We start from the raw sequence: 15,957 nt of genomic DNA, 5'->3' as shown, positions 1-15,957 counted from the left end.
GTGCTACTGCTCTAAAATCTAATAATAATTTCCTTCCAAAGATTAAATGTATTTTCCTTCACGGTAAATTTCAAGTGAATAAAAGTGAGAATTAGAGTTGGATAGCATTGCTCATATGTAAAGCTCTTAAAATAAGTTATAAGTGACTTATGAAATTTGGTTTCTTGTGGCTTGCTGTATGCAGTCCACCACAATATGGAATTTTGCATGCTAAAAGTAGAAAGATAACAAATTTGGCCATGGAATAAGTGTATCTTATATAACGATAGCTAATTTTGTATTGGATTGAATTAGTCTGTATATTTAAGTTATTGTATTGAAATTATCAAAATTGATAGAAATCATTTATATCTTAATTAGTATTCTGTTTTATTATAGTGCGCACTAGTCTTTTATTTCATTGTATTACATTTAATTGAACTAAACCAATAAATTTATGAACATTATTCTGTAACTCATCATACATTTTCATACCTGATATAATTTAATTCATTCCATGTGTTTTGTTTGCTGTACTCTAATTCATTCCAGTCAGTCCGAATGTACTGTCTTCCATAGGTTATCCTTCCCTTCAAGTGGAACTGGAAACTCCCACAGGGTTGCACTACACACCACCCACCCCTTTCCAGCAAGATGATTATTTTAGCGATATCTCTAGCATAGAGTCTCCCCTTAGAACCCCCAGTAGACTGAGTGATGGGCTAGTGCCTTCCCAGGGGAACATAGAGAATTCAGCAGATGGACCTCCAGTTGTAACTGCAGAAGACACTTCCTTAGAAGACAGCAAACTTGAAGACTCAATGCCTTTAACAGAAATGCCTGATGCAGTGGATGTAGATGAGAGCCAGTTGGAGAATGTATGTCTAAGTGAGTATCCTCAATACCTCGGAAGTATGGCTGGGGTCCCAAAAGATGTTAAACCAGCAGAGCCATTCAAACAGCCTAGTAAAATAGGAGTAAGCTCTGAGCAGCAAGAGAAAGGAAAATCTGGTCCTGATGAGGAGATGACGGAAGAAAAACTCAAATCTCTATTTGAGGACATTCAACTTGAAGAAGGAGTAGAGTCTGAGGAGATGACAGAAGAAAAAGTACAGGCTATTCTTAAACGTGTTCAGCAAGCAGAACTGGAAATGTCTTCAATTTCAGGTTGGCAGAACGAGACATCAAGTGGAAACCTAGAGTCCTCTGCTCAAGCTCGAAGAATAACTGGTGGGTTACTAGAACGGCTGGATGACAGGTATGGCTCCGTTTCAGAAAATAGAAAAGCGAATCACAGGTTACATGTTAGTTAACTGTTTGTTTTAAATACCTGCTTTTTAGCAATTACTCTTTTTCTAAATCACCATTCCAGTTTGGGGATAATACCTGCCTTAAAGGTTGGTTCATTCTGCTAATCCGGAGAGGGAAAGTTACATGACATCCGACTCTTGATCGCAGCTCAGTTCTTGAAATCATGGTTGTGAGTTCAAGAAATCACAGCCAGCCCCCTGCTGGGCTCCATGCTGGGTGTGGAGCCTACTAAAATAAATAAATAAATAAAACAAAACAAAAAAACAACTCCTGATAGCCTGAAGTGAAATGCAAACAGTTTTACATGCATGCCAAAGATGTATATGTTTACTTTAGAAGACTGCTCTTTTCTAGTTTATTACTTGCATTATTCTTTTCACAAAGCCAATAAGTAATGCACTTTCAAAATAATGTAATAAATAAAACCCCATGTCTTTTACAAATATGAACATTTCTATTGTTTCCTGACTTCAAACATAATATGCTTATTATGCAAACTTTAAAACACAGATGTAAAAGGTCAAAACCCCATCATCTAGCAATAACTGCCACTAAAATTTGAGATTTTTAAGATTTCTTTTACATACATTTTTCTAAATGTCTTAATGTAGAAAATGCAGAGAAGCAAAAAGAAAAGTTATCGGTCCTCCTACCGTACTAAGAAAACACTTAACATTGTATATCCTTCTTTTTTCCTACATGAACATTTTATGTAATTTGCAACATTGCATATGTAATTCTTCACTCCAAATAATATTGCCATGGTGGACACTTGATTACGACCAAAATAATTCCCTAATCATGAATCTAGTTCTTTTTTATAGTGAACTTACTCTAGGAAGGTGAGAATCTAGTGTCCTTCAGATATTGGTTCAAATCCCACCAGCATTAGGTTTGCACTTTGTGACTCTGGATGAATTTCTAAGCTCTAAGAATGTCAGTCTAATCAGCTTTAAAAACTGGAATACTGCTGCTTTCCTCAAGCAGGTTTACAGATTGGAAAAGAAAGCCTATAGAAGGGCTACCGGATGACTGGTACAAATAGTCTCTTAGTACTAGTTGGCATTATTTTTATTTATGCATACATCAGACTAAAATATATTTTACTTCAGTGGCAACTAGTGATAACCTCAGGGTTTTTTGCATCCAACTTAAATTTCTTTCATAACCATATTTAATATTTTCACATTGCTGATAAGCTTCTTGCTCGATAAAAATTCCCAAAGAGGGAGTTTATAACATTTTGCAAAAAGGAGTCTAGAAGATTCCTGTAGAAGAATGGTAAGTCCAAAGAATTCTGTGTTCAGCCTACCAGACTGTTGCAAAGACAACAAATAGTACTAATTTTGATGTCTGTGTTCTAATATAGTCACGTAATCTATAGTTGCATAGCAGGAAATAGATACATTTAGATTATAGCAAAGTCAGGATGGCAGGATTCACAACTGGAAACCCATCCAAAGACTGAAATGTGGGATGCTTGGGGTTGCCAGAGCTCTCCAAACAGGCATGCATTTGATTCTCAGCCAGCAGTTTTTTCCCTGGGCAATGCGAAAGCCTTTTGCAGTATCCTCCTCCTCTTTTAGATCGGTGGGTCTGGAACTCTGGGTATGTCCATGAACCTCTCAAGATGACTTTTAAAAATCTCAAATCCAAGTAGCTGTAGCAGTGCAATTAAACAAAACAAAACAGAAACTAGGCAGGTTGGGAATTGGGGTGTGGGGGAAGCCTGGGTCCTCACCCCCAAACCCATGATCGCCCCTCACACAGCAGGTTTTTCATGCCTTTCTATTTTATGCCTATAAAAGTGATTTAAAACATGGTTGTTAAAATTTAGAGCTTCTAAAGCCCATTTTCAGCCATGTATTACCATTGTAAATTTCCACATTTTCTCTTTTGCAGCCCTGATCAGTGTCGAGATTCTATTACCTCATATCTCAAAGGAGAACCTGGGAAATTTGAAGCAAATGGGAGCCATGCAGAAATCACTCCAGAGGCAAAGACAAAACCCTACTTTCCAGAATCCCAAAATGATGTAGGGAAACAGAGTGCTAAGGAAACTCTGAAACCAAAAATACATGGATCTGGTCGTGTGGAGGAACCAGCATCATCACTAGCAGCCTATCAGAAAGCTCTAGAAGAAACCAACAAGTTTGTAATTGAAGAGCCTAAACCCTGTGTGCCTGTCAGTATGAAAAAGATGAGTAGGACTCCTGCAGATGGCAAGCCAAGGCTTAACCTGCACGAAGAAGAGGGGTCCAGTGGGTCTGAGCAAAAGGTATGCAGTCCAGTTATCTGATACACTGTCAGTTAAGCCAAGAGTACTGATGCTTCACGTCCTTTGATTAATCTTGTAACACTGGGCCCAAGGTTCTTTACTATTTCCAAATTATCAGAGCTAACACTAATGGCGGGGCTGAAGAAAGCACTAGGTAAAACACATACTCTTTGATTATATTTTTCATTCACTGAGTAGGAAAAAGGGAGAAGCATCTCTTCAGCCATTTTTCAGGAGAAAAAAGAACTACAGAGATGTTATGTTTAAGGTCCAGTGGTAATTTTGTCTAGGATTTGGATTTGGGTTTCCTAACTCCCAGCCCAGTCTTCTTTCTTATGGAAGGAGGATAATTATTCTGACTTTTCCTGGTTCTTCTGCATAATTTAGAGTTTATAGCGTGTGACCCATCTAAGAGTTCTACCCTATAAGGTCTGTTGTCTGAAAGCATGTTTTAAAAATTAACCCAGTGTCCAAGCCTGATATGAGGTGGGTATATACGACTGTTGGTTGACATTTAGAAATTTGAAGTTAGAGGTTTGTTCATCTAAGTCGATAATTATCTTAATATTTGTTTTCAATAATTTTAAAGGCTTACTGTCATAGAATTATTTGCTTGCACTTTGTACTTAAAACATGTTTACCATCTAATAGATTTTTTTTTCATTCTTTGAGGTTTACCACTTTTAGATATTAAAAAATTTTGAACTAAAATTTATAATTCATAGATGGATATAAGAAAATAAAAATTAGTTCCATTTCCTACACGTTTTTTTTACTGCTTTTTGCTCTCTCAGTCGTATCTTTTCCTGAACCATGCAGTAGGTGTAGGCTGAGACATGGACATCTTGGAATCGTAGCACTTGCAGTTTTCCCTAAAACATCCAGTGGTGCTTAAGACCTACTGCAGTGTTTGGGATTAAAAAAAAAAACAAAACAAAAAAACCCCCAAGTCTTTTATAAAATAGCAAGTCCATGATTAAGTCATGGTTTACAAAAACTTTATTAATAAACTCCCAGTCACTGAGGAGCTAATGATCAGCTGATCAATTAATCATATCCTTTCCTTTTCCCTTCTGCAGGCTATCTTTTGACCATTTTCCTGTGTGTTAGGAGGGAAAGTGAGAGGGAGTAAAATTCTCAGGCCTTCCTTTCACTTCCTGACAAATGGGGTGTGAATATTGATTTCTTTCAGTTAATTCTTAGCATATTTAAGCAGTATGACCTTGGATGTTCCCTTTTAAAATGAGTCCACAAAATACAGAAGGAAGCAGTAACATTGTGATGTCTTAACTATGGAAGTTTACTATTAAAAATCCGTAGAGAAGCTCTGAAATCAAATGATCATCTAAATATAAATAAGCACTTGGTGTGTACACATTGGCTACTGGGGAACCGGGGAGAAGGCAAAAGAGGGTCTGAAATGAAAGTCTTAACCCTGAATGGAAGCTCAGCTGAGTTCATCAGTACTGGAACATAATTACTCTTAGTGTTTTCAAATTGCTATGAGATCGTGCTTTTGGTATTGGTTACAGGTCCTACTCTAATGCCTAAAAAGTTTTCATGAGCATAAAAGTTCTTAATGGAGTTAAAGTTTCTGGGACTTTCTGATCTCACTAGAAATCCCAAGATGTTCAGGATGTGTCTTTTTTGGCTAGACTGTAATAGAGTAGTCATCTGATGTATGGTCTCAGAAAACAGTCCCCTTTTTGTCCCCTAAAAAATCAGGTCAAAAGTCCGGGTGCGGCTCTTACACGGATGACTGCTTGCTGTTACAAGGTAAACTTCTGCTCTTTTCCACCTCTTTCCATGCAGTGACCCATGGCAAGCCATACTGAAACAATCCCGTTTGTCTGTCTACTAGTTACTCTCTTCGCCAATTCTAGAGAATTCTCTAAAACGAATCCTGATCAAGATTCTACTACCATCTTCTACCTTTCACCTTCAAATTAGCAGAGACTTGAGGCAGAAAGTAGAAACTAAACATTGGCCAAATGGACATTTTTCTTTCTGAAAGGGACTAGTCTCAGATGATTCTTGATAGGATTATAACGCAATTGATGTCTAGGTTTGGTAGTGTTTGCATTAACATATGTTCTGCTTTTCAATTTACCCAAGTGAAAACCTTTCCCCAGTTTACAATTCTGTGTATGAATAATTCAGATTGAATTTTCGCTTTTGCCTCATCTAATCTGTTGATCCCTGAATGCTGATTGGGAATTCTTTTCTTTCACAATATGAATTCCTCTTTTTCTGCCTTTTTGAGCTGTTTCAGTGCCTCCTTTCACAATACTGGGATCATTGTAAGTTTTCTGAATTTACAATCTTTTCTAAAACATTTTAAAAGAGGGAATTTAGCAGCCAATATCTTTGCAAGGAATAAACTTGAAAACTTTCCTTTTGACACCATACTCTTCAGTAGGGTATTTTGTTCAGGTGAAGTTTCTTAAAACGTTAGGGTTATTATATTTTAAAGTATTTGTTAAATGTACCTTGGGTGAAAAATAGTCTATTATCTGACAACATTTTTTAAAGAAACCTTTCTGCCACATTTTTAAAAAATATTTTATTTATTTGATAGAGATAGCGAGAGCAAGAACACAAGCAGGGGGAGTGGGGGAGGGAGAAGCAGGCTTCCCACTGAGCAGGGACCCTGATGCGGGGCTTGATCCCAGATGAAGGCAGATGCTTAATGACTGAGCCACCCAGGCACCCCATTGATAACATTTGACAATCACTTAAGCTAACACTTGTACCTCCTGTAACAATTTTACTTTTTTCCCCCTATTTTTACCAACACTGCCACTGATTTTTCCAATGGATATTAACTGCAGTTTCTATCTCCGGGACTCTCAGATTTGGGGCAACTAGCAAACTTAGAAAATAAAATGCCAGAACTATTTTCAGAATTCCACCATTAAAATTTAGAGATAAAATCATTCTTTTCCCTTTTTCTCATCTTTATTGCCGAAAAATTAATATTTTGTGTACTGCTTGTATTCTTGTCTATACTGTCTTCTTGTCTGTCAGATGTTTTTTCTGTCCTCGTTTCATATCAGATCTTTAAAATAAGACTCCAAGTTTTTACATGTTTTACATTATGTCTTCATTCATTTGCATAAACTCTTACTGAGCACCGATTGTGTGTTAGGAGCCAATTATGCTGCTAAAAATCTCCCAATATAAATACATGTGGCAAACTCTACTGATGTCAATTCTTTACTTTTTTATAAAGTTCAAAATAGGTTTTGATAAAGTTGTCAAATCTGACCAAAATTTCATAAAAATCAGATGCTATGCCTCTTTCTGTAGATCAAATGAAGCATAGCCATTCAGGTCAAATGTATAGAGATTTAAAACGAGTTTTAAATAATGAAAATTTATCTTCAAACTAATAATGAGTAGCATGTAGTTTCTGATACCAAAATGTCTCTTTTATAATTATTTTTATTTAATTACATTGATCTTTACCATATATATGCACACAAAGATCAATGTAATTAAATATATGTATTAATACACATACACACGTAATACATACATATACAGAGTCATTTCATTTTTTTCTTCCACTTAAATTTTTTTTTAAGATTCTCACAAATACATATCGTGATGTTCCTTAGCAGGGAAAACCAGCAAGTGAAAGTAATTCTTTTTTGATTTCCTTTCTCAGAATGTCTTTTATTTTAAATGTGATGGTAAAATTATCCTAAAAAATGCATTTATCAGGACTTGAAAGACAGTGAGAGTGATTCGAGCTCAGAGGAAGAACGGAGAGTCACTACCCGCGTTATTCGCCGGCGTTTGATTATAAAGGTATCCTGTAGCCGGATTGTGATGGGGCATTGCTATGGGATTAGAAAGTCCTTCCTTGTGGCCTTGAGAATTCAGCATGCTTGATAAGTAAGCGGCTCTGTATATGCTTCTTCGCACATCTGAAAGCTTGTAAGAACCACCACGAAGAGGAAAGGGTCGTGTTGTATGGTAGTGAGTATTCAGTCTAGGCCTGTGTCTGACTCGTCGCAGCTGTAATTTTGTCTGAGAATTCTTGGCATTTGTATCCTGCCTTCCCTGAAAAAGTCTTGTATGTGAACAAAGATGTTATCTTGGTGAGAGAATAGTTCGTATCAAATGAAACGGTCAGTGGAGACGTCAGAGGCCACATGAGGTGTGAGGTCAGATGGAGAAGGACAACGAAATAATGAAAAGGCTCTCTCCTCGGTCTCAAATTCCTACTGCCTGAACTGCTCTTGAGTAAAAACCAGTTCTTTGTTGCCGATCAGTAGCTGAGAATTTGGTTATAGCCTGGCATGGATGTATGTGCCAAAAACAAAATCAGGCAGAACCTTCTGAAAAAGGCTTTTAACTTGACTAACATACAGAAAATCAGGCTGTATTTGTAAGCATAGGAGGCATTGTTTTGCTGGATGTAAAAGTATCATCCCCTGTTGCAGCACAGCAATGAATAAACCTTCATTTCCCCCCCAAAGGCCTATGGAAGCACTGACTGTATATGCCTGGTCAGGTCGGGCAGAACGCTTCCCACAGTCTGCTGCTTGTCTTCATTACTCGACTCTGCCTTTAGAGAGAAATTTCCTGATGTTAGAATAACTGACTGCAGAAACCAGGAAGCCATTTTCAACACACAGGCCTTTGCATGTGGTCCAAATAACTTGAGGCTCCTCGGTTGACAGCTCTGGAAGGAAAGAAGGAAAGGAAGGGAAATATCTATTGAAAACCATTTATCAGATTTATCATCCCTTTCCAAAGTGTCAGGAAACCCATGAGAGAGTAGAGAAGTTGGCTTAGGTATCTAAAACTCCTGCTGCTTGTACTTTTCACGTAGATCAGATGAAAGAAGAGAAGAAAATCTGCCAAATCTGCTCTAGTGTAGGTTTTCTCAGGCTCTGGAAGCATTAGAGAAGAAAGTAAGTCCTTGTCTAAATCTTAAACTATCCCCAAATCAATCAATAGATAGCTATATATATTAAAAACAAAACAAAACAAAAGCATGAATCACTTCTTTGACAATTCCATCTAGGCAAGCCAAATTACTAATTGGTATCCAGCATATTTGCAAGTATTCACCCCGCTTATAAAATCTTCATAATCACTCACCTCCCACACATTCCCTGGGATTAGGGGAAAGAAATACTTAATACAGGTTTTCTGAAGGAGTTAAAACTATACTCTTTGCTCAGTCAGGCTTTGCCCTTCCCAGAATCAACGTCTTCAAAAAATGATATTTTAAAGTGAAACGACCAGAAAAAGCGCACCAGACAAATCATCTTGTAACTTGCTTTTTATGCTTAACATACGACATACTCATGTTGCATCCAAATCCACCTCATTCCTTATAAAAGCTGCTCATTATAGAAGTTGAATCTCCTCTGTATAGGGCAGAAGAAAATAAACAGAATCCTGCAAAAAAAAAAGTGAGAGGGAGAGGATAAAGACGTTTTACTCTGAGAGCACAAAAACAAAACAATAAAAACACAAAACCCACCAAATCAATGAGGGTTACTTCTCTTGGTCTTCTAGAATTCTAGACGTGCATTGGCAAGTTAGCTTTTAAGCAGTTTTGTCAGAATGTGTTATCTATATATTTGAACTTAATATATAATTATGTGTAATATATAAACATTTTTATTAAGAGCTTAAGTGTAAGAGAGAAAATTACACTACGATGGCTTCATAAAACAGAGGGGTCTATTCGCCCCAATTCCCCACTGCTTAAAGTTAGTGTAATTTTAGGGAGGTTGAGTGAAATGACCAGAGCATGGGTTTTATAAGTGGAGAGAGCATTGTATAAACAATAGAATCAAACAAACTTGGAGAAACCGAAAGCTAGCAAAAACAGCTATAATTAGGTATAACAAAAATCATTATAAATTACACATATAAGGATCCGGTTACTCGTTTTCTGTTCAGATTTTGGGGGCTGTTGGAAAGTGTCACACTTCTGTTGCTTTTCTTTTCACTCTATATGTTGCTATCTTTCTAATGTTAAAAGAGCTTGAAATTGCCATAATATACAGTACTTATGACACGGAAAACACCTCTGCCAAAAACATAATAGGAGAGTGTTAGGATGGAAAGGGATCATTGATACTAAAATCACTTCTTTTCTGAGATGACAAAACCTAGGGACTAGACGGTTGGCTTTACCCAAAACCACGCAGCAGAGCAGCAAGCAGTCTGGGACCCCCCCCCCCCCCCAGCCTGCTCTCCAGCCCTCCAGTGCAGTGCCTTCTACCTGCTTTTCCCTCCTTGCTAAGTTCTTTCTCTTCTAGAACAAATTATTAAGGAATAACTTTTCCTAGACCAAATTAGGCACTTGGCCACTTAAAACATTTCCAGTGGCATGGAACAGGGCTGCCGTGGGCTGTCTCTCCTGGAAATTATCTGATGAGACTGGAATGCTGAGAATTTGGCCTTCTTCACGGAGGTTGTCCAGCCTTGGGCCAGACGAGCATATTTAGACTGTTTGCCATAGTAATCCCTCTAGCACTCAGGCTCTCAGAGTTGAAAACCACTTTGGGGTTGTTCCGTCCCTCCCCGAGCTAGGTTGGGCTGCAGTGTCCACACCTGCAGGAGATGGGCTCAGGGCTTCATGACTGCAAGTCGAGGCCAATCCGTCCTCTTAGCCATTCAGTTTGTACAACTGATGGAGTGAAAGTATAATTTTATGGTTTTTCTCTTCAATTTCATATGCAGGTTCACCCATTTCTTCTGAAGTTTGTTTTTATATTTTTGTTTTTCATTTACTATTTTCAAGTCCCTAAGGAATGAGTCAAGTGAACAAACTCTTCTAATTGTGGGGGGATTTTTAGATTTTATAAGCACATCCATTTATTTTTATATAATTTGATAATATCATGGTGTTTTCAAATGCTTAGAAGCAGCTTGAGTAAATTAACTCGTCCTATGAGCTTGTTTATAGTATGTGCTAAGTTAGTGATTACAAAGACAAAAACATTAACTCACAGCCAAACTATTAGGAAGTTTGGTAAGATTCAAATAACTGAATTTTTATTATATAATTCAGCTGTATTTTTATTTCTACTTCTGAACTTTACTAACCATATAAGTTTTCCCCAAATCATCAATCAAAAGTATATAAAGTTTGATCTACTCATTCCATTTCCCAGAGGTAACCACTGTTCCTGAGCTTCAGATTATTTTTATGTACATGTATTGGTATGTATATAAAATGTACATGTACATTATGTGCATGCATACACACATTCCCAGCAAGTGGGTTTCTCAGAATATAATAATGAGTTATACCATCACATAGTGCTTAGGAACTTGCTAAGTTTTATATGTCACAAATGTGATATCCATCCCATCTGGGGGGAAAGTTTAAGTTCTAATGTTACAGACATCAGAGCCAATTGGTACATCTCATACTGTTATTCCTTCCTTTTATTCAAGGACAGAGGAATAAAAATTATGAAATGCAATGCTTCCAGCAGAGGTCCAAAGGGAAGAACAGCTAGTCTTCATTAAGGTGGCCACCAGGGATGATACTGTGACACCATATGTGCTGTAATTTTCCTTTGAAATAGGAAAGAAAAAAGTGGGGGGGAGGTGTTGCCAAAAATAATGCCATCAACAAGACCTGGGGGGAACTTTTGCTTAGTTCAAAGTACAAACTGTTTTCTAGAACTTTAGGAACTAATTAGAGATTATTTTCTGTCATAAAGAAAGGCCCAAAAAAGACCTCTCCTGGGTACTACTTGGTCTCTAATATATTTGACAGAATTAAAGATGGATGATTTTTTTTTAAAACCATGTTTCCTGACTCCTTCCTGTCTTCCCTCTTTATCTAATCAACCCCTCACTTATCCACTCCCCCAGTTTAGTGAGTTTCCACATCACCACGCAACTTACTTTGGCCTTAGTAAAGCACTAATTGACTGTATTTAATGGCCACTTAAGATTAAGAGAGGCATCTTTATCTTTAGCTGTACATAAGCAGTATGAATTTTCAGTAGGAAACATGAAAATGCCCACATGCCAGAGTAAATCTCAACAACTTATAGGGCTTGTTATTTATAAATAGGACTTTGCTTTTTTCTAAGGCTATTAATATAAATCAAAATTCTTCTACGTATTCGCTATGTTTACAAATATACCTTATTTCACATTCCTCTCAGCGACTGTCCAGTTAACTGGCATCATTCCCTGCTAAAGAGTACATTCATAACTTATCCAATAGGATTGTTTTACTGGATTTTCCTGGGATCCTCAAATTAGCTACATGCGAAGAGCTGGACATTTCCCTGAATTAGCTCAAAAATATCTCATTTATTCATTTTTAAACTAGAGGGAAATCTTTCACAACCTTTTATTGGCTTTTTTGATGTCTTTATGCCTTTACTTTTTTTTTTTTTTTTAATGTAGGCTCCATACCCAGTGTGGAGCTCAATGCAGGGCTTGAACTCACAACCATGAGATTAAAACCTGAGCTGAGATCGAGTCGGACGCTTACCTGACTGAGCCAGCAGGCACCCCTATGCCTTTACTTTTAAAATAAAATGAAATTTGTTTTTTTTTTCCCACAACCACAGGAATTAAAACTTGTTGCAGATTTTAGTGTATTTAAGCATGAGACCTCTACATTTTTCCAATTTCCTTCTCCCTCTTAACTGAAACTAATCATAAGCAAGATCCAAAGGGAGCTAAACATGAGCAGCAAGAAACATCTTTTTTTTTTTTTTTAAAGATTTATTTATTTCAGAGAGAGCGCGCGCAAGCATGAGCAGGGGGAGGGGCAGAGGGAGAAGCAGACTCTTGGCCGAGTAGGGAGCCCAATGCGGGGCTCGATCCCAGGATCCTGGGATCATGATCCAAGCCGAAGGCAGACGCTTAACTGACTGAGCCACCCAGGTGCCCCACATCTTATTTTTCTGTACCATAGTGAAGAAAATAAGTCCATGTCTTTCCTAATCATGAACTGTGAGCCTACAATCTGTAAGAATATAAAGGTACTTTGTAAAAAGAATGAAAACAGAATTTTTTGGCCAAACAAGACAATGTTTTAGTCTTTACACTGCCTTTCTATGGGCTGTGACATAAAACAATCACAGAACTTTCTGACCATTGGCTGGCGCTGACAAAATTATCAGGACTACTACCTTTTCCAGACCAACGACACTGAAAGAGTTAGAATCCTGGCTCTCCCGGAAAGGTAGCTATCGTCTCTGTGATCCGCCATTTTCCCTGAAACAACTGCCGGTGAACAACAACTGCAGTACACCGTTCCATAGCATTATCCGGGCCACCTTTTCAACAAGAAGTCTGACCAGCAGGTCACTAAGTCCCTAGAGTAGGTCTGCACTTAAGATGTTTGTCCCTGTTCCCCCAAACTATATGTGGCACTAGAAGAAGGTGATATATTGCAAATACGGCCCTATTTTTACTGAGTGGTTTTTCTTATACAATTATAGAGCCAATAGGGAGAGATTAAGGAGCCATCCAAATCTACCAAGCTGGAAAACAGGAGCCCACCATGGGGAGTTAAGACTTTATTCCATTTTTTAAAACTCACCAGAGGAAGACCTTTGACAGTTTCCCTTTCTAAATCAGTTAGCAGTCACTAACGGAAAGATAACATTGTTTTAAATTCCTTTAGTACTGATCTTTTGTCTGTAGCCATGGAGATTAGATGATCTATCATCACAGAAGACCCCTTCATTTGAAAATAGTAGTCAGAAACTGCATACTTCATCAGAGTCATTCCCATTTATTTTAAGACCTACAAAAGGCTTAGTTTTAAAGAAAAATAAATAAGAGTTTCTCTGTACCCTGAACTTTGCTTATAAAAAAAGTCTATGTTACCCTTAGTAAATGAATTTTTAAATGAAAAAAAAAAAACCAAAAAACTGACAAGGGCAATAAATATAATGCCCCGACTAAGGTACCATCTTAATTTAGATTAAGCACAATGCAACCCAAAAATTATTTGAGAGATTTGGTAGGACTAATCAAGAAACACTGTGATCAAAATGAGATGATCTAATCAGAGCTCTAATCATTGGCTAATTTTTTTTTCAACAAATGAAACCTTTTGGTTCGTATATCAACATGTAACTGTGTTTTATCATTCTTCCTTCTTGGAGTTAGCTGCTAGCCATCATTCTTGTTACATACCTAAGGTTTAGTGCTTTGAATGTTGTTGGCTGCTAAATAACCATCAGAGGAGTCTGCCTTTTCCCCTTGCCCTCGAGTAGCAAGTAGAATTTATACTTTCTTTTTCTAAAAATCCACAGAGCATGTGTGTGGTGTGTGGAGTGGTGTGGAGATCTGTCCCATCTAGTAGGTTGCTAATCTCTATGCCACATCCTTTAGGGAGAGGAAGCAAAAAGCATTCCTGGTGAATCTGTCACAGAAGAGCAGTTTACTGATGAAGAAGGCAACCTCATCACCAGAAAAGTAATCATCATTAGGATTTTATGCTTCTCTTGGAATTTAGATTTCCTACTGTTTGTTTGCTGTAGTGTCACCTCTTAAAATAGAAAACAGGAAAATCTCTACTTCTCACTATTGCTTCCTACAGATCACTCGGAAAATAATAAGACGAATTGCTATCCCACAAGAGAGAAAACATGATGACATGGTAATGGAGAGGGGCTGCCAAAGAAAAAGTAGAGGATAATTGCTTTGTGAACTTTCTAGAACATGCTGCTAACAGGCTGGCATCTGCAGTGTGGCAGCTTGAAGTGTTTGCTGCTTTTGACAACCTGTGCATTTGATCAGGGTCAAGGAAAAAGACTTTTCTTCTTAACCTTCTTTAACATTATATATTTTTTACTGTCTTCAGAGTTTTCACAGAGATAAGTTCATTTATGGAGGGTAGAATGTGCTGGTCCAAGCATGTAAGAGAAATAAAATAAAAACCCTCTATCACCACCAGCCCCCTGCCTCCGCCTTTACCTTGCCTGCTGCCTGGCCTGGGACCAGGACAGAGGGCGCTCACTTCAGCAAATGTACAGGGTTTAAATGTTAGAATGGCAAAAAAGCTCAGTTCAGGATCCTTACATCAAATCTATACATTTTCCCTTTCCAGTATGTTCTACAGAGAAATCTGAATTCCCTCCTCTTAACCTGAGGGGGGTTCTCCTCTTTGGGTTTATAACAGTCCATTTCCAGTGTGCAGGTGAAAGAACTAAACTCACCGCTGCGCAGTGTAACTCAGCAAATGCTTCTCCATCTCCCAGACAAAACACCTCTGGTTGTCATTTCTTTCCTTTTCTCAGATCTTTACCCTTTTCATTTTGAAAATAGAAACTCCAATAGCCTGTGTTTACGTAAGAAAAAGTGAACTGAAAATTTCTCAAGACTAACTCAGAAAAGTGGAAAGGCTACTGCGTTTCTATCATAAAGCGGGTAAAAGTGGAGGATTTGTACAACTTTGCTCTTGGAGAAAAGTGTCCCTGGTGCTCAATGAAGAGAGGTCTTGTTTTATGGAAAATGGATGCCTGGTTGGAGTAAGAGGAGGGGGCTGGTAATTCCACAGATTAAAAGAAAAAAAGCCCCTCAGATCAACATTTCCATGGTGTTTAGTTCATGATTGGTGCTTTCCTGAGAGATTTTAGTCTCGACACAACAGATCCCTTAAAATTCTGTTGGCTTAAGAAGAAATAAATTATAATTTAATAATATTTTTTTAAAATTGGGGTTTGGGTGCCTTGAGGGCTTTGGTGATGATTACTACAAGAAGTGAACAGGCTACTCATTTTTTTAAATTTATCACTAACCTTTTTTAAAATTTTACTATTTATTATTTTTATTATCACTAACCTTTTATTTATCACTAACCTACTGAGTTCTTGTGAAGCATAGTTATGTTACTGTATTCATTCTGACGGTGCTCTCTAGCTTGCCTCCATGATGCTAGGCTGTGTGGTTAAGCCAAATAGATTGATTGCATGTATTTTGGGACATGAAGTGACAGTGCTTTCAACTGTGTTTCACTTACCCTAATCCAGCCTCAAGGGACCAGAATGGGAACCGCTGTATAATTAAAACTCTTTTACTATGGAATCTTAATGCGTACATTCCTTTTTACAGCAGGGAGAAGGTTATAAGGTGAAGACAACAAAGAAGGAAATCCGGCATGTGGAAAAGAAGAGCCATTCATAACAGTAAACGGTTAGTCAAGGCGATAGGTGTGTTCATACCGGCAACAGTCGGCCTTAACTTCCTATGAAACCTCTCATTTCACTGGATAAGTGATTCCGATCTCCTTGCCCCCCTCCCTCTGTTTTTCACTGAATTCCAGCTTTGAATACCCAGTGTGAAGTTGGAGTTATTTTTCTCTTTATGTACACATCCATACACACACTAAAACTCAGTTCACAGTCCATAAACTTTCTCCTCACAAA

General features: G+C 37.7%; 1 protein-coding gene across 2 annotated transcripts in view; it reads left to right on the top strand.

Moving 5' to 3' along the window:
- The window catches only part of LOC118019506 (ankyrin-3-like), a 331,391-nt gene that overhangs the window by 303,542 nt on the left and 11,892 nt on the right, over positions 1-15,957 (top strand). Inside the window, exons 17-24 of one of the 2 annotated variants that reach the window (XM_035018750.1) lie at positions 559-867; positions 1,147-1,237; positions 3,193-3,568; positions 5,294-5,344; positions 7,295-7,381; positions 13,922-14,005; positions 14,130-14,189; positions 15,644-15,724. In XM_035018750.1, the coding sequence (XP_034874641.1) occupies positions 559-867; positions 1,147-1,237; positions 3,193-3,568; positions 5,294-5,344; positions 7,295-7,381; positions 13,922-14,005; positions 14,130-14,189; positions 15,644-15,715 (1,130 nt within the window). In that variant the 3' untranslated portion in view covers positions 15,716-15,724. The remainder of the gene's footprint in view (positions 1-558; positions 868-1,146; positions 1,238-3,192; positions 3,569-5,293; positions 5,345-7,294; positions 7,382-13,921; positions 14,006-14,129; positions 14,190-15,643; positions 15,725-15,957) is intronic. The other variant, XM_035018759.1, reaches the window with a different exon arrangement.

This window comes from Mirounga leonina, unplaced genomic scaffold (genome assembly GCF_011800145.1).
Source record: "Mirounga leonina isolate KUSES-001 unplaced genomic scaffold, KU_Mleo_1.0 Mir_108, whole genome shotgun sequence".
NCBI classification, from domain to species: Eukaryota; Metazoa; Chordata; class Mammalia; order Carnivora; family Phocidae; genus Mirounga; species Mirounga leonina.
This window is presented reverse-complemented; position numbering and strand designations above follow the sequence as displayed.